Source organism: Zalophus californianus, chromosome 7 (genome assembly GCF_009762305.2).
Source record: "Zalophus californianus isolate mZalCal1 chromosome 7, mZalCal1.pri.v2, whole genome shotgun sequence".
NCBI lineage: Eukaryota > Metazoa > Chordata > Mammalia > Carnivora > Otariidae > Zalophus > Zalophus californianus.
In genome coordinates this window covers 114,991,045-115,014,508 of record NC_045601.1, presented here as the reverse complement: position 1 = coordinate 115,014,508, position 23,464 = coordinate 114,991,045, and the positions used below count along the sequence as shown (strand labels likewise).

Sequence of the window (23,464 nt, the reverse complement as noted above, 5' to 3'; positions counted from 1 at the left end):
CAGCCTCTGGGATGATTAGTCTTAAGGCTTAGTGTGCACCTGAGTTAGAATTCAGGGTTCAGCTATCTGGAGAGCCCCAGTTCTCAGGTATTTGTGCTACAGGGAAATAAAGAGCCCCTGTGAAACATCAGAATGGTGCCTAGGCCTTGAGTGTGGCGTTGACCACAAAAATGGCATTCCTCCCTCTTCCTTGGGAACCTCAGAACAGGAACAGGGCAGGAAAGACAGAACTACAGTCCCGGTCTTTGAGGTCCAGCCATCTTGGCCCTTCCGTAGAGCTTCCCACAGAACCCGGAGCAGGGGAGAGCCACTTCTAGGAGAGGGCCCTAGGCTTTGGGCTCAACAAGATTTACCTTCTTATTCTGGTTCTTTCCTTACTTTGGAACCTTGAAACTAGTCATCACCGACCTCTGGCTCTGTTACATTGGGGAGGGGGGGCGCAGTGGTGGGGCAGGGTGGAGTGGGGTCGGGGGAGACAAGCAAGGAGGCCAGCCATATTCCACTTGAGCTTTCTGCATGAGACCTACAAGATTCTAAAAGAAATTACCCGAAGGCTGTTTACTCTGGGAGAGTGAAGGCAACAATGCACGTGATGATGCCTCAAGCACCCAAATAGACTGAATTACCTGTTAGCCCAGAGATTGGATTTTGCATCCAGTCTTAGGCCTGGCACATGGTGGGTCCTTCATAAACCACTTTCTGACTCCAGGACCCCCACCTACCTGCGTGAGGGCTCCAGGCACCGTCCCCATCCCGCAAGTGACAGCCTGGGGTCCATCCAATGTTGTGGACTAAGACAAAAGGCTACCTGATGATTTAAATAGTCTACCACGTGCATGGGCTTGGGGAGTCAGGCTGACCAGATTCAAATCATGGTGTAGCCAGTGACCAGCTCGGTGAAGAGAACATTTAACTTCAGTCTGTTTCCCCATCTGCAAACCTGGATCAGAATGATCTAGAAAACAAGAGATTCTAGAGTAGGGTTGCCAGATGTAGCAAATGAAAATACAGGACGCTCATTTAAATCTGAACTTCAGACAAACAACGCATGTCACCTCCCCCTACCCCTCCCGTGGCGCCTGCAGTATGAGCACAAGCCGGCTCAGAGAGGAGAGCAGGGCTCTCCCAGGCAGACAAGAGCAGGTTGGAATCTGGCTTCCCCTGCTAGCAGCCATCCCCTTAGGAGAACACTCATCCTCCTTGAGGCTCTCTTCTCTGCTCTCGAGGATAGGACAGTGAGAACCAGTAGCAGCCATCATGAAGACTGGGGAGTTAGCAGGGGCTCCATGTCAGCAGTTGTGTGACCTTGGGCACGTCACTTCAAAGAGACAACTGAACCTAGGCCAGCACTGGGCACATTTCAGCACTCAACTCACGGCAGGAAGGGGTCAGAAAAAGGGAGTCTGCAAAGCTGTTATGGGATCTTTGAATCAGACCTATTTTGAGTGTGGGTATGGTGTGGGCCCCGCCCCAGCAGAGATGGGGGGGGGGGTGACACATCAGGACCTAACCTAGCGGGAGCACCCACACGAAGCTAATCCAACCCGGAGAGGTCTGCCACACACTAGTTACACAACTAACCCACAAACAAATAACTTTAATTTTTTTCTTTTTTTTTTTTTTTTTTTTGGAGCAGGAGCCGGGCCTTGAGGACCCCTGCCCCAGCCCCGCGCCACGTTTACAATATAACCCATCACAGCTGGATTTAAAAAATACACAAAAAAATATAATATACATTATAAAACCTAGGTTGGGTTTGGAAGTGGCCTGAGCAATATGCAAACTGTGAAGACCTTCAGGAAGCTCAGGGGCGGGCGGTGTAAGGAAGGGAAGGGGCACAGTACTTCATATGAAACTTGTCAATGCCCAGAGGCGGCTGGTAGACAGGCCAAGCTGGCTGAGGACTCTGGGTGTTGGGGAGGAGCAGCAGGGGAAAGGTGAACCTTCAGTCCCAGAACTGGCTCTGGGGAGCTGCTACTCCAGGCCTGAGAGACTGGAGGTGGACAGAAACGTAAGGGAGTGGTGCCCACCGAGGGCTCACCAAACCCAAATCTTGGGCATTTGAAAACATCAAATCCTTCTGCTACCCCTTGTCCCTGGGACACTGGTCTGCCCAGAGGCTGGGACTCCCATCTTCCTACTTGACCCTCCAAGCTATTTTGGAGCCTGCCCCTGGGGGCCTTCTCCCATCAGGAAGGTGCTGAGGGGCTCAGGCCCTGGATGTGGGCCGGAGCAGCTTGGAGGAGGCCAGCACAGGGGCTCCCGAGGCCCTGGCTGCACTGTGGGCTGACAGAGGGCACCTAACAGGTGCCAAGCACCTGCTGCTCCTCTTTTCTTGCCTGGTCAGAAGCAGCTGCTCCCCTGGGAGGAGGCCCCCAACCTGGCTGGCCCCAGCCCCCAGTACAGACAATCTCTTCCAACCCCCTGCGGCTGGCCCCCCACTCCAGGGAGGCAGTGTATACCTGGGCTCTGGGGACAGGCAGCCCCGGATGAGAATTCCAACTCTGCCCCCCTTGCATGGGTCCCTCAACTTCTCAGAGTTTCAGCCCATCATGAGACACCAAGACCCACGCTTGCCTTGCACGGTCTGAGAGAGGCGACAGGCACACAGAGGGCCTGGCACCAGGCCTGGCACACTGCAGGTGCAAGAAAAAGCGTGGGCCCCGTCTCTCCTTCTCACCCTAACCCCCAACTTGACACTCTCCTTCCTGGGGCCTCTGCACTCTCACCCCTTCGATCTCCATTCTACCCTCCCCTGCTGGCCACACATGCCTGAGCCCGAAGGGGTCAGATCCGCTCACTGGAGGCTGGGCAGAGCTGGGTGATGGTTCAGCGTCCGGGGCAGGCTGCCCCACCACAGAGCCCTCCTCTCTTCTCCCACAGTTAAAGCGCAGAACAGTGGCAGGGAGTGTGTGTGCTGGGGGTAGGTGGGGAGGCCTCCTGGGTCCAGGGCCTGAGGCCTGGTAGGCGAATGAGTCCTCAATCCAGACCTCCAGAGCGGGGGGGGGCCAGGCAGGTGTGTGGAAAAGATGCTTGTCCTGGATCCTGGTGCTGGGGGCCGACGGTGGCCTAGTCTTTGACGAGCTTGTAGACATGGTGCTGGGCCCCGTGCTCGCTGGTGGAGACTTCAAAGACGAAAGCAATGACAAGCAGGGTCTCCTGGGAGTCCCGGCTCGTGACCACCTGGGGGCCAGGCAGGAGGATGCAAGGGGTCAGGCGGCACAGGGCCACAGGGGGACAGGGGCTGAGAAGACCCTTTTCCTTTCTGGACAGCAGTCTCCTCACCTGAGCCATGGGGCTGGCCACCCCCACTTTGAGGCCCCGTGCCCCCCACGCGCCCTGCTGCCCCTTCCCCCCCACCTGCAGGATGGTGAAGTTCTCCAGGACGCTGTTCATCATGTACTTCTCTGGCAGGTGCTTCAGCTTGTGGATGAAGTTGATCATGTACTCGCACATGGGGGAGCGGTGGATGCGGTACACGAAGCGCCCATTCTCCAGCCTGGCGTACTCCGTCTGCACACAGCCGCGGGGAAGGTGTCACCCCACGTGCCTGCTCCCGGCCCCTCTGTGCCACCCTGGGCCCCCACTCACCTCTACCTTCTCCACCACCTGCTTGCCAAAGGAGCACACCTTGGTGGAGACGCTGATGGTCATGCTATCGGCCGAGCTATACTGAGAGCTGACCCCATAGAAGGCTCCGGGGCCCTCCTGGATGGTGCTGTTGAGGTCGGCCTGCAGGGGGGGTGGAGGGGGAGCCAGGGTGGCGTCAGGTGTGGGCAGAGGCCAGGGGGAGCCTTCCCGCCACGCCAAATCAGTGTTTCGCCGCAGGACCCATCCCCAGCATCCTGCCCACGGGCCACAGGGTCCCCGGTGGGCGGGGTGGGCCCAGGTGCGCTGCACATGCTGGGGAGGGGGTGGTCGGGAGCAGAGAGGGCAGCTCACCCAGAACTTGACAAGGAAGAAGGCGTTAGGGGGTCCCTTCTCATAGAGTTCCTTCAGTCCACCCTTCTTCTCAGGGAACTTGTCATAGATCTGACGCACGTCGACGGCCTCCAGCGGCGGGTCTGAGAAGGCAGGGTTCGTCTGGCCGATGTGCACAAATAGGTGTTTGCTGTACTGTGGGGAGGGCCCAGTACGGGGTCAGGGGAGCACTCAGGACACGACTGCCCTGGGGCTTCCCAAGCCCAGGCCCCTGAGCCGCGGCCCTGAACCCCAGGCTTGCGCAAACCCCCACCCCCACCCCCACCGCCAGGCACGTTACCGTGTCGGGGTCTCGCTGCACCTCCATGAAGGCCGAATACTCGAGGAGCCGCAGCCGGGAGGAGGCGATGGTGCGGTCCTGCCACACGGGCACAGAGGCAGCAGCTGGGGGGAGCGGGGTCAGGGGCTCGTAACCTGGGAGGGCGAGATGGACCCTCATCTGCATGGGCGTGTGCGCATGCTTACGTACGGAGCTGCCCCCCAGCTGCACGGCGCCACTGGGTGAACTGGAAAATGGCGCCCCTTTCGGGGAGGAACACAGGCTGGATTTTGAGCCCTCTGCCACATCCCCTTGTACAGTGTACCACCTGCACGACTGTGCAGGGTGGCCGCAGGAGCATACATGGGGGGTGGTGGTTTATGTCACTATTAATGTGTGTCCAAACAAAATACAGATGAGTAAAAAGGGAAAAATAATAATTATCCCGAATCCCAATACCTAGACAGAGTGATACTCCGTTAAGATTTTGGTATATTTCCGTAGACGAATTTTATAAATATATATCAATGTAGTATCTTCATTGGTGTGTACAACACTGTGAAAGGTAAGGGGCCTGTTCGCGGCCTTCCCAATCCCCTATAGACGCCACCCACTTCTCCCTCCCAAAGACAGGCACAGCCTTGGGCGCCTGCTCTTCTGAGCAGTGGTGCGGGTGTGGAGGGGCAGAGGGGCGGCGGCGGCGGTCTCGTGTGGGGAACTTACTGCTGAGCGTGGGCGGCAGGGGCGGCTGGATGGGGTAGGCTGGCTGTGCAAAGGGCTTGATGCTGCGGACAGGAACACAGCCTGGTTAGAGGGTCACCCCCCCAGCCCCACCTTCCACCTGGTCCCGTCACTTGGGAGTGTCATCTGGTCTCAACAGGGAGCCACCCCGCCTTTCTGCCAAAGGCCCAGAAATGCACGCCGGCAAGCAAACTCACCCACTTTGGGTTTTCTCCACATTTGAGCTTTTATGAAACCCTGCTGCATCTCACAACTGAGGTGCACGCTTCATGTGGCCTTTCAACCCCACCCTGAGAGCTGCTCATTAAACTGAGGGTGTGTCTGTGGATGAAAGTCCTCTCAGAGCCCAGGGAACCCAGCAGCCTCGACTTCCCCACGTGCCGACCCAGAGACTGACCGACAGCAACGGAGGGAGAAGTAACTGAAGGGCGGGCAGACAGACAAGTGGATGAGGAGGCTGATGAATGGACAGACGCACAGCTCTTACTGGCGCTCTCCATCCTCTATTTCTGAATTAAAACGTGCCTCAGCTGTTGCTGGCGCCTGGCTCATAGGGGAAGTCCCAGCGGCCGCCAGGGCCCAGGGTGGGAGAGGGCTGCACCTCGATACTCACTCCTGAGAGGGTCCAGGCTGCTGTCCCAGGAGAGGGGGGCTGCTCCAGAACTGCAGGGAGGGGACAAAGCCCAGCGGCCCCTCAGCACCCACCACCGCCGCCACCGCCCAGCCCCGAAGGCACTCCCTCACCTCAGCTCCCCCAACCCAGGCCCCCAGTACCCGTGAGGAAGTGGAGAAAACGCCTTGGGGCAGAGGGGAGGGCGGGCTGAACTTGTTCTGTAGGACGCTGGCGGAGACGATCTGGGCGGATGACATGGATGCCATGCTCTGGAGGGCCTTGTCCTTGGAGACCTGGTCCTGGGGAGGGGAGAGGCCGCATGGGGACGGGCCAGGTCAGAGACGGGGCTGGGGCTTGCCTCCCCTCAGGGCCCCTCCCAGGCCCTCAGGGGTCTGTTGTGTGGGCTCGGGAGAGTCTCAGCCCCTGCCTGGGCCTGTCCTCCTAAGAGGACCTCACTTCTCTGAGTCCGGTCCACGGTAAGAAATTATTTTATTCCATAACCCAGTATATACCTGAGCACTTCCCCTTATGTTGTGTGGCACGCGCTCTCCTATTTCCTAGTCTGTTTCATCAGTGGTTCTCAAAGTATGGTCCGTGGACCAACGGCACCAGCATCACTGGAAGCTTGTTAGAAATGCAAAGTCTCGGGCCCCAGCCCAGACCCACTGATTCAGAAACTCGGGGGGTGAAGCCCAGAAATCTGTCTTCACCAGCCCTCCCGGCGATTCTGATGCACGCTAAAGTTTGAGAACCACTACATCTCATTTTTAAACAATGTCAGCTGCCAACCTATTAAATTAATTTCACAATTCATAATTTGGAAATCCTGTGTTAGATGTTCTCCCCCCTCCCACATCGTCCCCCAGGGGAGGGAGGGGCAGGCTACTTACCAGGTTCATGGCCTGTGAAGGAGAGGGAAGGTAGATTAGAAAAGGCACACGTGACGGTGATGCAGGGGGGGGGGACGCGCCCTTTCACCCCTCTCCACTCAACGGCCACCTGGCTCTCGGGTCTGAGGAACCCAGGGGAGCTCAGAGGCAGCTGTGGACCCTCCCACAATCCCACTGCTACCCAGGGGGAGGGCTTCTTAGCTGGGGGTGCCCTGCAAAGGGCAGGATGAGGGAGGGCAGGCTGGAGACCTAGAGGGTGGACCACGCTGTCGCCCCTGGGGTCTGTCCGCGTCCTCTGGAGCTGTGATATAGGCACGGGGGCCTGGAGCGGGAGGCCTAGTCTGCTGCACAGCCGGGAAGCAGGTAGAAGACACGGCCTACAGGGGCCCTGAGCCCCATGCTCTGAGACCCTCAGCCGCGGAGCAGCCAAGATTGGGCATCCAGTGCAAGGGGCAGCCAGGCCCACCACCACAGCTCTGCCAGCCGATGCGCCCGTGTCTCCTCCCTGCCCACCTGAAGGCCCCGTGCAATTAACAAGCAGCAATCAGGAGGAAGGAGAAAAAGGAAAAGGAAGAAGAAGAGAGGTGGGCCCTAGTGGCCCCCAGATGGTCTTCCTCTCCCTCACTGTAGGGCTGGCTGTCCCCCTGGGCTTCTGCTTAGTCTCCAGGGGCTGTGGCCCTCTGTAGCCCGAAGCGGCCTTTGGGCTTCATGCCGCTCTTTGTGTTTGAGACACCCTCCGCCCCACCAGAGCCCTTCAGCCGCCTCTCTGCCCTGCGCTCAGAACACAGTAGGGCCAGGCCAAGTGGCAGGGGACCCCCTACCTTCAGCTTGGACTGAATCTCTCGAGATTTCCGCCTGGCTAGAACCTGCAAGTGGCTAGAGACCTGTAGAAAGAGAGAGAAAGGGAGAAAAAGAGCAGAAAGGGCAGAAGAGGCAAGAACAGAGCTTTAGCCAGAAGAGAGGCACAGTGGGGCCAGAGAGGCGGCCGCGGCAGAGGCCTGAGCCGTGCAGAGAGAGGTAGAGGCGCCGAGGAGGGACTGGAGGCCCTGGTCAGGCGCCCAACGTACCTTGATGCCAACCTGGTACTCCCGCACCTTCTTCCGAGCTAGAACCTGTATGTGGCTGGACACCTAGGGGCCGCCCCGCGCCCCGCCAGAGAGGAAAACACAGACAGTGAGGAGGCACGGCATGGGGTGGCCGGGGGCAAGGAGCATCCCAGCCCTCGTCTCTGGGAACAAATGGAAGCAAGGGGGAGCTATGGGGCCCTTGTGAACAGACATCCCTGAGCCCTGCCAATTCTCTGCTCTCTTCTTGGCCCTATTTTGATCAAGAGCCTACTAAGTAGCCTTCAGGACCACCATGTACAGTTGTATAGGTTGTTCACTGCATAAGAGGATCTAACCCAGTAAGGGCTAAACTCCAGCCCAAGCTGTGCTGCTCAAGTTATGTGCCCTGGTGCTGAGCTGCTTCTAACCCAGAGGAAGGGTATCTTTTTATTTTTCCAAAACGGGTGACTTTTTCCTGACTGATATCCTCAGAAGAGACACCTTTTCTTTTTTTTTTTTTTTTTAAGATTTCTTTATTTATTCAAGTAATCCCAACACCCAATGTGGGGCTCGAACTCACAACCCCGAGATTAAAAGTAGCATGCTCGGGGCGCCTGGGTGGCTTAAGTGTCTGCCTTCGGCCCAGGTCATGATCCCAGGCTCCTGGGATCAAGTCCTGCATCGGGCTCCTTGCTCAGCAGAGAGCCTGCTTCTCCCTCTCCCTCTGCCTGCCGCTCCCCTTGCTTGTGCTCTCTCTCTCTCACTACCTCCCTCTCTCTGTGTCAAATAAATAACTAAATAAAATCTTAAAAAAAAAAAAAGTCGCATGCTCTAGCGACTGAGCCAGCCAGGCGCCAGAGACACTTTTCTCTGATTGGCATCACCAATGGCCATAATGCCCGTGCTGGCCATCAGAGCATACATCGGGGCCAGGTCCTCTACAAAAGCGCTCCCCGCACCACTGCCTAAGTCCTCGTGTCACCCCAACAGCTTGCCAGCCTATCAGACCAGGCCTGGCCCTGTTCCTGTTCTGCTCATTCAGCTTCTTCCCCCAACATGCCTTCCTTCCCCCTGGACTAATATACGGCAGGACACACACACACACGCACGCACACACACACGCGCGCACACACACACACACACACAAGGTAGATGCTGTTAATAGCAGTTCTTCTCTAGCACATTGTCAAAGGTCTGACCCTTAAGCCTCAGAGAACCTAACTGTCCCTATTTTCCCCACGAAACAGAAGGGGACACATGGATCCCCGAGGCTGCTGCACACTCATGATCCACAGTGGCTGTGGGCTTTCTTTGCAGGTTGTTTTCCCCCCACAAAGACGCAGTTTCTTTTTCTTTTTAATCATAGACCGAAAGTTACTGTGTATGTGATGCCCCGGAGCCCCCTGCTAGTTGGTGAGGACCCAGGAGGATGTGCCCCATACCGCCTCATCGGGCACCGGAATCAGATGTCTGTCCAGCAAGATCACCCATCACTTCAGATCATGACATTTATTGAGTTGCTATGACCGTTCTCAGCATTTTACATGTACCTCCTCTGACCCTTACTAAGAAGTCAGTACTAACATTATCCCTCAAGTTACAGATGAAACCAGCACACAGAGAAGTTAAGCAGTTTATCCAAGGTCACACAGCTGGGGGATGGAGCTGGGATTTGAACCTAGGTGGCCTGACTCCCGAGCCTACTTGCTCCACCACCAAGCTACGCTCCCAGGATTCTTCTGACCCTTAGCACAGAGGACCACTGCCAAATGGCCAAGTCTGTGACAGCTGAAAGTCACATGGGACTTAATCCTAATGTAATATTTAGCTGTTTTTCCAGTATGGAAGCATCGCACTTGCTATTATTGCTGTATGTATCTGTAAAATCCCTAACACTGCATTTTTTTTTAACCAAAAGTAAAACAGAAACCCTTCCCTGTCACCTGGTTGCTCTTTGTACCACATAAAGACATGCTTTGCCCTCACAAACATAGGATGGGTCTGTCTGTCTTACCTACCTACCTACCTACCCAATTTTTCTTAAGGCTTTATTTTTTTAAGTAATCTCTACACCCAGTGTGGGGCTCAAACTCATGACCCTTAGATCAAGAGTCGTCCACTTTACCAACTGAGCCGGCCGGCACCCTGGCTTTCTGTTTATTAAGACGTAACAATAATCACAAGGGCAGCGGCACGTTCTTCTATAAGCGCTTACTCTGTTCTAAAGCGTCTTCACGTATTAGCTAATTTAATGGCCGAGGACCAGAAGCTGAGGGGCAAAGCACCCCTTGCCCGCAGGGAGGGGTGAGGGTATTTGTACCTGGAGGTTTGACTCGTCAGCCCTCCTCCTACAGTCCCAAGCACCAGGGAACAGGGCCCCTGTCTGTGGGGTTCCCCTGGGTAGCCCCAGTGCCTAGCACACAGTAGTAGCTCAAGGATTCGCTCACTGCGGGGCGCCTGGGCGGCTCAGTCGTTAAGTGACGGCCTTCGGCTCAGGTCATGATCCCAGGGTCCTGGGATCGAGCCCCGCATCGGGCTCCCTGCTCGGTGGGAAGCCTGCTTCTCCGGCTCCCACTCCCCCTACTTGTGTTCCCTCTCTCGCTGTCTCTCTCTCTCTGTCAAACAAACAAACAAATAAACAGAATTCGCTCACTGAATAAACCTGTCCCACATGAACTGGCCCCGGAAGAGAGGTTCATAAATGCCTGAGCAAATGGGGGAGGCTCCTGCTCCCACACTGAGGGGGTGGACTCAGAACCTGCCTTTGAGACGGCGGGATGGGACACGGCGCCTCTGTCATCTGCACAAATGGGGATCTGGGGAGGTGGGTGCAAGGTCCAAACCCCAGCAGACAGGGAGGCTGGGAGAGCCGAGGATCAGAAGCAGCTTCCGGTCCTCCCATCTCTGCACCCAGCCTGCCTCTCTCCCGGGCACCCTGCACGTCAGCCACCCCAACCAGCGCCCTTTCTGGGTTCCCTCCCGGGACCGGAAGCCGCCCAGTCATCTCTCCATGCTCCCACCGCCGCTGGGGACCTCCGTTCCTGCCTCTGCCCGGCCCTCCCTCATCCATGGCCCAGCTGCTCCAGGGCCAACATTCCTTGACAGATGCCACCCGCCACTCCCTGTTCTAGTTCCTTCCATGGCACCCAGCTGCCCCGAGGGGAAACCTGTCCCTCAGGCCTCGGGCCAACCTCCCTCCCTGTCCTCAGCTCTCCCCACCCCTCTCTCCACCCACCACACTGCTGACGGATGGCTCTTTCCTGCCCAGTGGGTTCAATCCTGGATCCACCACCTACCAGCTGAGTGACCTTGAGGAAGTTACTTAACTTCCCCCTGCCTCCGTGTTTTCATCTGGAAGACGGAGATAATTATTAGACCTACCTCCTGAGGTTGCTGTGAGGGATACACAGATTCATAGAACGTAAGCCCCGTGTGGGTTCCCAGGGATTCTATGTACGTCCGACTTCCTCGGCCTGCAAGAACCTCTCCCCTTTTCTCTGCCGGGCTAAGCCCCGAATTCCTCCTTAAAAACGCATCTTGGGTGTTAACCTCCTCCAGAAAGCCTTGGCAGCCCCTTCCCGCCTTGCCCTGCCGGGTCCAGCTTCGACCCCTGGCCGACAGCACACACTCACCCTTGGCTGGGCCACGCCGCCCTGCTCTGCCCTCGTGGGTCATTGCCACCGGTCGGTCGGGGCACCACTCCGGGCCGTGACCACGCCAGGCTGCAGGTGCCCACCTCTGGTCACTGAACCCAAGGCCCCGGGTGGGGTGGTGGCTGGTCGCAGAGGGCAGTGCCCCTTTCTCTACGACCGCGGGAAGAGCAGCCCGGGGAGCGTGAGGTCCCTCGGGAGAGGAAGGGGCACAGGGAGGGGCTGAAGGGGGCCGCTGAGGGAGAACGTGCCGTGGGCAGACGGCATGGAGCACGCATCCTCTCCCCACCTGTTTTCTCGTCCGAGTCTTCCCGGTCCTCAATTTAATGTAGCGTGCAATCAACTCATTTCGACCTGGAGTGGGGTGAGAGAAGGGTGAAGAGTTGGCCAAGGGGGGCACCCGGTGGCTGCAGGCCCCCCCGCCCCCCGCTGCGAAACACACAGGCCTCTCCCCCAACCCTGCTCTTCTGCCCCCTCTTCACCCCAAGGGGCACACGCAGGCAGGCAAGGGGTGGCGGGGAGCCCCAGGGCCTGGGGGGCTGCTGGTTGGGGGAGGTGTGAGTAGGGGGCAGCAGGGTGGGAGGGGACGAGGTCAGGGGGCCCAACAGGTTTCCCTGCACACAGACGGGGCAGGTGTGGCCACGGGGCAGCAGGGCAGCTGGACCGCTCACCCCTACCCCACTCCTAGCCCTACCCCTAGCCCCGGCAGCACCTCCTTCCTCCCCGTGCGTGACGCCAGTTCCAAATCTTTAAGTGTAAGTGTTCACGTGTGAGCGAGGCCCGCCGCGGGCGGCACCCGGCCCCGCACACGTCCTCATGTGAGTCTGGAAGGTGGTTTCCCAACCCAGCTATCCTTGCCATAAGGGGAGACCCTGGACAAGTCCCCTCCCCTCCCTGGCGAAATGGGCAGGAAGGACCCAGGGGTCTCCAGCACACCCCCCCCAACGGATGGCCCGTGTTGGGATGTCCCCAAGCCCAACACTGTGTCCCTGAGCCTGTCACCCTCATGTCCCAGGTTACCAGTGTCTCTCCTGCCCTGTGAGATGCTGACAGATGCTGAGCCAATACCTTCCATCCCCCCCAGGCCAGGCCCCCAGCCCCACAACCCCACAACCTCCCCAGAAGGGCCACATTCTCCAGATTCCTCTTCCATGACAGAACCGGCCCCACTGCTCCTCCCTTCCTGCCTGCCCCCCTCCACCCCACTCCCTCCGCCCTGTCTAAACATACCCTGTGGGGCTGCCCCAGCCATCTGGGAGGTAGCCGTGGGGGAAGCACCCTGGGACATCTGCCTGCCCGGTGCGCGAGGGGGCTCCGGGGCAAGGGGCGGGCGTGGCACAGTGGCTGGGGACAGGGGACACGGCAGCCCTTACCACTTGGCCCAGCTGTCTCCTTCCCGCACCCTGCCATGGTACTGGCCGCTGGGATGGGATGGGCCGAGGGCCTGCCTCACTCAGCCATAGGCTGTCAGGGAGGGTTGGAGGGAGCTGGAAAGGAGCCAGGCCCAGAAGGGTTGAGTTATCCCAAAAATGCAGCTCTGGGAGAGCCCTCTCAGGGCTGGACAAGAGGGGGACACTCCCTTCTGGAGGCAGGAGATGGGCAAGGTAGCAGAGAGCGGGCCAGGAGAGCAGGAGAGACTTGGCGGCGTGGCGGGGGGCGGGGGGGAATGGTTGAAGGGTCTGAGGAACGAAGGAGTCCCCTTGTCTCTCCAGCCCTCTTCCTAACACAGGCCCTTGTCACAGCTGGGCCTTCCCCACCCCCCCCATACCCATGCACTGGACGGAACTCGCCAGTAGGACACCCCGGGTCTCACCCCTTGGGCTTCCCCACACGTCGGGGAGGGGGGGGGGACCCTCTCCCAGGACTGGCCTGGAGCACCCAGCACTGACCCAGTTTCCTGTGTCCACTGAGTCACCCTGAAACCCGCAGGCCAGCAGGGGGAGGAGAGGAGGAGCAGACGGGGGTGTCGAGGTGTGGGCCCCAATCTGGTGGAGGGGGCAAGCCTGGCTTGTTTATGAGGAGGATCCAGACACACAGGCTCACACGCCCAGACTCGCCCGTGGCGGGCTGGCGGGCTCGCAGGACTTCGCCAAACCGGTTGGGTGAGGGGGCAGAGAGCGGGGGGCGGGGCCTGGGAGGGCCAGGCCGCCTCCCCTAGTCCCGTCCAGTGTCCCCGTGTCTCCCCACACGCACCGTACATCTTGCCCTCGTCTGACAGGATGATTTTGCGGCGGCCGCAGGGCGGGTAGATGGCCAGGGCCTCCTGGAAGCTCTGCTCGATGTCGGGGCTCCACACGCCCTCCGCGTCGTTGTCCAGCCCCTTGTCCAGGCCCTCGGGCCCGTCCTCCCGGGCCTCCCCGGGGCTGCTGCTGGCATTCCAGCTGCTGGACGCTATCGTGCTGGTTGCTCTGGGCTCTGGGCCTGAGCCCACTGGGCAGCCGGAGCCTGCGGGGCAGGCACAGACGGGTTAGGAGATCGGAGCCATCTCCCACCCAGGGGCAGGGCCTGGGGGGAGGTGGGGTATGCTTACTCAGTGCTGTGCAGCCTTAAATGAGCTACCTCACCTCTCTGAGCTTCGGTCCCATAAGATGAGGGAAAAGGTCTCCTTGAGGTCTTGAGGGTTAAAATTAAATGAGATCACGACAAAGGACCAACCACAATGCCTGGCTCATAACACTCAAGACATAGGACCGGTGGTGATCAGTAACAACAATAACACCTCATATCTACAAGGCACTTTTGTGGGCAAAAAGCACGTTCATACTCACTCAATCCCCAAAACTAAGGCAGGGAGGGCGAGGAGTGATACCCATTATTCAGATGGGACACTGAGGTTCACGGTCATGCCGCGATGAGAGGGGCAGGGGGCCTGCTGGGTGTTTCTGCAGTTTCTGCAGCTCCTCCTCCTGCCATCGGCAGCCCCCAACTGGGGACCTTCACCCTCCTCGTTCTCCCCCCAGCCTCAGCGCAACCCTGCTGAAGACCCGCTGTGGGAGGGGAAGGGCCCTGGACCTAGGAAGGGTGTGGTTTTGACTTCCCTAAAAGATAACTCCCAGGAGCACGGCCAAGGAACCTAAACATGGGGCAGGGACCGCCCCAGGAATCGCAAGGAGGGAGCGATGCTGGTTGGCAAGGGAGCAGCTGAGAAGGTGCCTGGCCCACAGCCTTGCTCAACCCCACCGGCTCCTCCATCCCACTTCCTGTTCCTGCACCTCCCGGCCCCACAGCGGCCCGTAAACCACCCACATGCCTGCCCCTGCCCTGGCCTACATCGCAGATGGGCCAGGACTCTGTAAACTCTGAGTTCCCTGCACACGCCAGGCTGGGTTATTAACTGAGACCACACCCGGCAGTCCCCCCAACACACACAGCTCCGAGGCTCATCCCTAACCCCCTTCAGCCTCAGACTCTGCATGCTCAATGTCGAGGGAGCCTCGGAGCCCAAGATGGCTAGATTCAGAGACTTTGCTCTGGTCTGCAGGGAAAGCTGGGGTGGGGTAGGGGGTAGGTAGGGTGGAGGGGGTGGGAGACCCCTCTGAAGCTGGGGAAGGGAATTCTTTCCCCTCAGACAAGAATTCCGGGCCCTAGGGTGCCTGGGTGGCTCAGTTGGTTAAGCAACTGCCTTCGGCTCAGGTCATGATCCTGGAGTCCCGGGATCGAGTCCCGCATCGGGCTCCCTGCTCAGCGGGGAGTCTGTCTCTCCCTCTGACCTTCTTCTCTCTCATGCTCTCTCTCTACCATTCTCTCTCTCTCTCTCAATAAATAAATAAAAAAAATCTTTAAAAAAAAAAAAAAAAGAATTCCGGGCCCTGCCAAACGGGTCGGGGCCCTCTGTGTGGGGCCACCTGTTTGTCTGGGGAGGCTCGAAGAGGGTCGCTAGTGGCATGGGATGGGGAGGGCCGCGGGGGCCCAAACGTCAGATGGAAACAGTCAAGGCTACTACTGTAATGAGAGCACCTGCCATATGGCAGGCCCTGTTCTGGGATTCTGTACACGTTGACTCATTTAATCCTCACAATAACCTATGCGGCAGAGACTATTATTAGTCTCACCTTATAGATGCGGAAACCAGAGAACAGAGAGGTTAAGCAACTTGTCAGACACACAGCTCGGAAGGGCTAGAGCCGGGTTCAGAGCCTGGGCAATCTGGCTTCAGTCTCCTAACCCAGGGGATGAAGCTGAGAAGCCTCACCACCTGGAGTGAGAAAGGAGGCCCAGCTGTCATGGCAACTACCCTGAGCCCGCCTAGTGGGGGTCCAGCCCAGGGGCCTCCCCTCAAGCCCAAGTGGCTGGAGCAGCTTCAAGGACACCCCCAGGGCTGTCGCCCTCGCTGTGAGGCCTCCCAGACCACGAGGAATAGCTCTCCCGCACCAGAGGGCAGCCCAGGCGAGGAGAAGCCGTGCTCCTGACCAGGGAAAAGGGGCCACACTCCTCTACTCCCAGCCCACTCTCCCCCCGCCCAGGAAGCTGTAGCCCCATCCCCTCCTTAACTCCTGAGGCCAAGTTCTTGGAATACAGATGTGAGGGGGCAGAGACTCTGGGGGCCCAGTGGCTCCCATATTGAGGTAGTTGAGATGCAGGGCCTCCCCCGAGATCCGACACTGCCCCAGGCTGTCAGAGCGGAGGCAGAAGAGGGGCTACGGTGCTCTAAGACCCCTCCCAACAGAGTCCTCAACCCATGTCCCCCCCACCCAGTCCTTTCCTGAGGTCTCCCTCAGAGCAGCAGGGGCCCTACGCCTGGGGGGCCCTGGCAGCCCCAGACTTTTCAAAGCAACTTCCCCGCCTCCCCCAAGTCCCTGCCCGCCTCCCCTCTTCCAGGCGGTGGCCCCCCCCTTCTCGGGGTGATGTCAGCCCCGCCCCGCCCCCCGCAGGAGCACTGTGGCCAAATATGGCGAACGCAGCAGTGCTTGGGAGCTGGGACAGACTGGGGGGGCGGGGCGGCGGCCCCAGGCTGGGACCGCTGGCAGCTGGGGAGGGGGAGGGGAGCCCAGGGGGCGGCTGCAAGGACGAGTCAAGGAGACTAGTGGGACCACCGTCCCTCCCCCTGGCCTGCAGGCACATGCAAGACTCACTTTCTAGGAACACTCCTGCGGGCAGAGGCACCAACACAGGGGCCCACAGGTGACCCCGCCACCCCACACAGCCATGCACAGGAGCCCACGTGTGCAGGTATGCTGTGTGGGTGCCCGGATGAGGACTTCCGTGCCCCGGGGCCCAGGCGCCCCCGTGGGCAGCGGCACCAGGCAGGGGGCTGAGCGGGGGTCCCTATCCCACTGTGGCGCTCAGGAGTCGGCGCTGGCTGCCCTGGTCTTCCCAGTTACTGCTGTGGGACGACCGAGACTGGTGCGCGCCCACCCTCTTCTCCTTAGACCCTCACACCACGGGGGACCCAGCGTGGGGGCCGCGGGCTCTTCAGGCAGCTGCCGGCTGGCCTGGGCGAATGCGGGGGTCGGGCGCCGTGCCCGGGGCAGGGCATCATCCCCGCTGTCCAGAACCTCTGTGTGCTGGGCTCTGCCGCTGAGAGGGGTGCCGGGGAGGGGGAGCCAAGTGAGGGGCGCGGGGGTGGAGCCTGGGGTGGGGTGAGGAGAGGGGGACGGACCCTGACAGGCAGGTAAGTAAACAGACAAGGGAGACAGGAGAGTCCCAGAGAAGAAGAGACAAAGCCCCCACAGAACCTTGGAGTGAGACCCAGAGAAGGAGAGATCCAGAGAGGAGGCAGGCCGGCAGAACGGGGAGGGGGGGAGGGGGGGGGGGGGAGAGAGAGAGAGTTGGATCCAGAGACGGTTGGGGCAGGAATCATGACTGACAGACCCAGACAGACAGAGACCAAGATCCGGAGAGACGGAGGCACACAGCTGAGGGAGGGGGTAAAAGGGGCAGGAAGGGGGAAGATCAATAAACTCAGAGTCAGGCAGTGGTGGCGGGGGAGCGAGAGAGCAAGAGATAGAGAGAGAGGGACAGAGAGAGAGAGAGAATGTATGTGCATATGAGCCGACAACAGAGCCCAGAGTTCAGGACAGACCTAGAAGGCAGCGGTGTCAGGGAAGCCATTGCTGGGGGCCAGGGTCAGCCACAACAGGGCCATGTCCAGGACACCCCACTCCTGTCCCATCTGTTCTGACTCTTCAAGACCACCTCCTATCTCCCTCCACAGTGGCCCGTTATTACCACAGGCTGCCCACCCCCTGCGGCCCACTCTGCCTCCACCCTCCGTCCGACCAGCCATTCCTGCTTCCCCTCTTTGAGGGCCCTCAGCCTTCTGAGGTCAGAAGGGTCCTCTGGGTGGTGGCAGGGATGGGAGCTAGGAGGCTGGGTGAGCAGGCTTTGGGGCCCGGGGTGGGGGAGATAAGGGGCCTCTCGCTGCCCACTCCCCACCCTGGGGTCAGACTGCTGGAATAACTGGCTGGACAGCTCCGGTGATGGGAGGCCAGGGCTGGGCAGCTGCAGAGGCCCTAGGCCCCCGCCCCCCACCCTCAGGCCCTGCAGCCTCCAGACCACCCGGCCCTACTCCTCCCTTCCAAGGGATAGGAGGAGACTGGCCTGACACTTGGGCTCCCCCAGCCCTCTGCCCTGGATGGGGATGCACACAAGGCCAGTCAAGGTAGGTGGGTGTCGTCCCCAAGTCCCCCTGCTACCCTCCCTTCCGAACCAGCCCCACTGGGAGGACAAACTGAGCCCAGGGACCCTCGTGGGTCTAGTGGCCAGCAGCTGTCCACCCCTGCAGGACCACAGCCCCCCAAGTGCTGTCACGTGGAGCCAGAACACCACTCAAAAGGCAGGAAGATTAGTGAAGTCAGCAGTTGCATCCCAAATCTCCCGCCCCCAAACCTGGGCTGGGCTGACCTTCGGGGGGTGGGCAGGGGGGGGCCCGAGGATGGGGAGGGCAGCTGATGAGGGCTAAGGGAACCTCCCCACCCCCTCTGCCTTTCCCTTCTTCCTTCTCACCCGCCCCCACAGCGGGGCCAGCTGTTCTCCAGCTGCCAGAGGCTCCCACCCTAGAAGTAGCCCTGCTCCGGTTGGGACTGGAGAGGGGGCAGGAGGGGGATGGTGTCTGCCTCCAGCATAAGGACCCCCGAGGGACCCTGCCAAGTGGCCACACCCTGCCAGGCTGGGGAGGGAGTACCCTCCTCCCTGGAGCAGGGTAGAGATTTGTTACAGGAGGAAGCAATTTGCAGAGCCCACTAGGAGGGAGGTGGGGAGGCCTCCTCCCCTCTCTCCCGCTTATTAATGTGCTTCCAATTTGGGAATCAGGACTCTCTGCACCCACCCACCCCCACTACTCAGGGCACAGGCTTCCTGGGGACCAGAGGGGGCAGGCCGTCCATAGCTCATCCGCACTGTCACCCCCCCCCCCCACCGCAACCAGGGTAAGGACAGAGGGAGGTAGAGTCTCGGAGCCCTCAAACCTCCGCAGAAGCAGAGAGACTTCCCTTTGCCCCTACTCTAGGACCCTGTCCTGTCTCATCTTTTTTTTTTTTTAAACTCGGTAATCTCTGTGCCCAATGTGGGACTCGAACCCACGACCCCGCGATCAAGAGTGGCACACTCCACCAACTGAGCCAGCCAGGCGTCCCTTCTCCTTTTGTCTCACTCCAGCGAAGGCCTGGTATCCAGCTTGGGGGTGGGGGGCGGCAGCCAATGGGTAACTTGGTTAGGTGGGTTTCACAGTTGTTCGCGGACGCGCCCGAGGGTCTTGCCTCAGCGGCCTGTGCCCTGGCCCCTGGTACGCTGCGTCACCCGCTGAGCTGCCACCAGTCATTCGGCCGACCCCCGCCCCCAACGACTACAAGAGTCACAGTGTCCTCTACAAACACCCAGGCTTCCTCGTGGCCCTCCCCGCTCACACACACACGCCCTTGCCCAGCCAGCGTCCCGCACACATTCATGGTGACCTGCACCCCTATCCTGTTCCTTCTTAAACTTTCTATTGTGGTAACACACACATTACATCCAACTTATCATTTTAACCATTTTTAAGCGCATCATTCAGTGCCGTTAAGTATTTTCCTCCTTTGTTTTTAACGGTTATCTTTTACACCATCCTCCGCATGGACACGCCAGGCATCAGGGTCATGGGCCCCCAAATTTGACACACAGTGTCTCCCGAGCATGCCTGGCCCAGCCCTGATGGCGGCCACCCACACTGTCCTCTGGTCTCAGCAACCGTAGAGAGTGCCCACCCACAGAGGCATCTGGGTCACACCCCACAGGTCCCCCGACGTGCGGGGCTGCACAGGCAGGGCCTGGAGCTCAGGCTCCCCCACTCGGCTTCTCACACAGCTGCTCAGCAGCGTGTCACCATGCTTTCTCCTCACACGCGCCACATACTGTCCTAGTTTTACAGTGTCATGTACAGTTGCACATGCAGCCCATCAGAGTTCCTACAAACCCGAGGCCACCTCATGTGCTGTTCACACACACACACACACACACACACACACACACGGTCACACCACAGTACCGTACGTCACGCAGAATGGCACCCGTTCTGCTTCTGACACACACAGCATCCAACAATCGCAGTGTCTCTCACACACGCAGAGCATGTGGATCCCCTCAGAGTCAGACCCAGGCTCAAGCTCCTGGTCTTTCAGAAATCATGTCCCCTGCGATGGCCACTCACACACAGACCATGTGTACAGCTTCTTTCACTCGCTCACTCACACACTCACACACACACACACACACACACACACACAGAGGACGTCACTCATGGTGGCTCCCACGTACATACAGTGTCGGTCACACACATCGGTGTTATAAAGTCACGGGCAGTGTCACAGTTTCTCTCCTGTGCAAGTCCAGCCTCACATGCAGTTACACAAACTGGTTTTAGCTGGTTCTGTCACACACGCACCCCCCCCCACATGCAGTGTCACCCACGCAGAATGTCCCACTCAGTTTCTGTCTCACACACGTCCAGCGTCACACACGGTTGCACTCTCATTTCCCTCTATCACTTCCTGTCCTTTCGGGCCTGGCAGGGAGCACAGGAAACAATCAGCACTCTAGGAAACCTCAAGGGCTGACTGTGGGGACCTGTGCAGGGACAGGGATTCTCTGGCCTCCAGCCTCCTGTGGGACCCTGCGAGGACAGGTGAAGTCCGTTCCCCTCTCGGGTTCTCCCCTGAGGGGCAGCACCTCTCCTGCAGACAAGCCCAGGCTGGCACAACACCAGGACAGAGGTGAGGGCAGGGCAAGGCCTTGAGGATGGGGCTGAGTGTGATCTGCTGACCTCTGACCACAGAGGCTCCTGCCATGGCCCCAGGGCTGCCCCAGACGCCCATGGAGACCTGGACCCCACAGGTTCTGCAGCCCCCACGTGGGAAGAGACCGTGGCCTCCTAGCTACCACCACAAAAAGTTGCAACATTTAGAGTCCTCATGGCTCCCCAGCAACCTGGGGTCTGGCACCCCAGATCCCTTCCCCACTCTCCTCACCGTGGGTGGACCCCTCCGCTCCTCATCCCTTCCTAAGTGAGGAGGTGGACAGGATTGATAGCTTCGGTTCCCTTCCAGCTTCCACACTGAGCCCTTTGGGGGGTCTGGGAGTCAGGCAGAGGGGCAGGCCATCCACGTGGGCTCTCAACACAATTCACCCCGGCCAGCCTTGCCAGACCCCCGGGCCACTTCAGAGGGCAAGTTCCCCGAGCTCCACCTGGCTTCCCTGTCCCTTGACGCCTGCTGCCTGCAACCTTTTCAGCCACACTCTCCTGGCTAACATACTCCTCAGTCGCCTCCTGGTTCGTCCTCACGTTCTTCCTTAGATCACTGATCACCCACTCACCTCTCCAGACCTCACCAGGTTCACAGTCCATAATGGAAGGAGGAAGGCCCACTGACTAGAAGACTGAGACTCTGGAAGGAGCTCAGAGACAAGGGACCCGAGAAGTCATTTATTCTGAGCAGGGAAACTGAGGCCCAAGATGACACAGGTGGTTAAAGGCCCAGCTGGGACCAGATCTCTTATTTCTTGACCTCCTCTTTGAGATGTCCCCTTCTGGTTCTAATATTTCCTCAACTGGCGGAATACAAAGGGTCCACAATCCTGAGTGTGAGGGTGGGAGCACAGAGACAGAGATATGGGGACACACACACACACACACACACACACACACACACACACACACAGCTCTGTCCTGCCAATCACTGACCATCCTACTGAGCCAGTCCCCAGCCCCAGTGCACCAATTAGCATTAATTATTGTTCCCTCCCTAGGGAGGTGGGGGAAGGCTCATGAAGTTGAGAATCCCATTGGCTCTTAGCCTCTCCCTGAGGAGGGGGCATCCAGGACCCCTGAAGTCACCCTCACCAGCCAGCCTGTTCCTGGAAGATACATCTGTCCATTCCCTGCCCACAGGGTGAGCAGGGATCCAGCAGACTGCAGAACCATGTCCTGGAATGACACCCTCCTGGGTGAGGGTCTTGGAAAAGGAGCTACAAGAATCTGGAAGGGAGGAGCACATAATCCCCCTAAATGTCCAACTTTGAGGGGACTTTGGATTTCCTCTTTGCTCCAGGCTGCCCCTGACATTCTAGCCAAGGAGGTGTCCCGGCCCCCTGCACTGGGGTGAAACATGTATGCACAGAACCAGGCCACAGGAGACAAGATACACAGAGACGCCATGGGTTCCAGCCCCTAAAGCTGTGTCCAGTTCCTACCCTCATCCCCTGCTTTCCTGGACTACAAGCCCAGGCCTGACCTGGTTCTGCCTCTACCTGGAGAGAGAGAAAGCACAGAGGGTGGTGCCCCCTGAGAAGCCCTCCCCCAAGGCCTCATTCCCTCTTGTCCAGAAAGAATCTCTGAGCCCTGGAACAGGGCAACTCTCCCAAAAAGGTGAGAGTGGGGTCTCAATGACACTGCCCTGGGGCCTGGCTAGCTGAAAACCAGATGCAGACAGGCACTCCTGGCCCTCCCTCCCCAGGCAGGAGTAAAGGGCATGACAGACAATAGTGGTGGTGGTAGTGGTGGGGACAAGCCTCCTTCAAACCCTCTAAAGTCTAAACAAGGGCTCTAAGGAAGTGTAGCGAAAATAAGGCCCCAAAGCCAGCCCTCTTTGGAGCCAGGCTCCTAGAGCCCTGGTCTGGAACTCCGAACCTCCACCCCAACAGAGGCGGCATAACTGGAAGGAGCTTAAGCCCCTGCCTCTCAGGGGGCACACGCCCAGGGCGCGCAGCTCTGCTCCCAGACACACTCCACAATCCAGCGCAGCCACAGGCACCGCGCGCTGGAGCCGGCCTGGGCGCCGGGAGGCCCGGCCCGAGGCCTGCGTGGAGCGGCGGCCGGGCCGGCTTCGAGAAGAGAGCGAGCCGGGAGTCCAAAGGGCGGCGGGGCCCGCGACTGGGAGTCCCGGGGAGAATCTTCCCGGTGGCAGGGCCCCGAAACCATGCGGCTCCCAGACCCCTGCCTCGACACCCCAAAAGCGTAAGTTGGGACAGGCGATGGCACCGGGGACAATCTCCCGGCTCCCCGACCTCCCCCGACCAACTCGTCCGGGTCGCGGGGGGGGGGGGGGGGTGGGTGGGTGGGGGTGGGAGGGGTGGGCGGGGCTTCCCGGAGAGCTTTTCCCCCCCCTTCCCTCTAAACTTCCCGGCACCCAGATCTGGGGCTCAGGCTCAAGCTGGACAATAGCTCGGGGACCCAGCCCCCCTCGAGGACCCCCCCCAAATCCAGAACCAGCCAACCAAACCACCTCTCCCAGCAGGGCCTCCTCCCGGCGTCCGCCCGGCTTACCTGGTCCGAGCTCGGGGGGGCGCTCCGGCCGGGCCGCTCCGCCGGGCCCGAAGGAGCTGAGAGGGGGGCCGGGGAAGGGGGGTCTTGGGGAGGGGGCTGGCCGGAATGTGCGGAATGAGCCGGGCTGGAGCGGGAGGCGCCGGGCGCGGAGGAGGGAGCGAGCGGGACGGAAAGTTTGTGTTGAGGAGCCGGGGCGGGGGGTGGGGGCTGAGGGGAAGGAGGGGGCGGGGCGCGCAGGGGGGCGGGCACCGGCCGGGAGGGGCGGGGCCGCGCGGGGCCGCCCCCCGTCGGCTCTCGGGCTGCCCACCCCGCGGCTTCGCGAACCGCGGCTGCTCCCGGCCTTCCCGCGCCTAGGCGCTCCCCTCCTCGCCTGCCTGTGCCACGCTCCCAACCGCTCCCTGCACGCCGGGCCTTTCTCCACCTCTCCAGGACCCCACCGCAATTTGGGGCTCAGGCCTGGGCGGGCCCGAGGGCGGAGCTCCCGCCTAGCCGGCTGGACTCCCGTCGGGGTGCCGCGTCACGAGGAGCCCCGCGGAGCCGGAGCGCACGG

At 59.9% G+C, this 23,464-nt stretch overlaps 1 protein-coding gene across 1 annotated transcript; it reads right to left on the bottom strand.

The window, feature by feature from the left end:
* Window positions 1-1,577: 1,577 nt before the first annotated feature.
* TEAD3 (TEA domain transcription factor 3) lies at window positions 1,578-23,431 on the bottom strand (the record flags this gene model as incomplete). Its single annotated transcript, XM_035728342.1, has 13 exons — window positions 1,578-3,183; window positions 3,361-3,513; window positions 3,592-3,732; window positions 3,943-4,116; window positions 4,262-4,395; window positions 4,964-5,025; window positions 5,595-5,644; window positions 5,756-5,893; window positions 6,485-6,496; window positions 7,306-7,368; window positions 11,470-11,534; window positions 13,374-13,625; window positions 22,915-23,431. Coding segments are annotated over 13 exons (1,875 nt in total), but the record flags the coding sequence as incomplete, so codon positions are not given.
* Window positions 23,432-23,464: the final 33 nt, after the last annotated feature.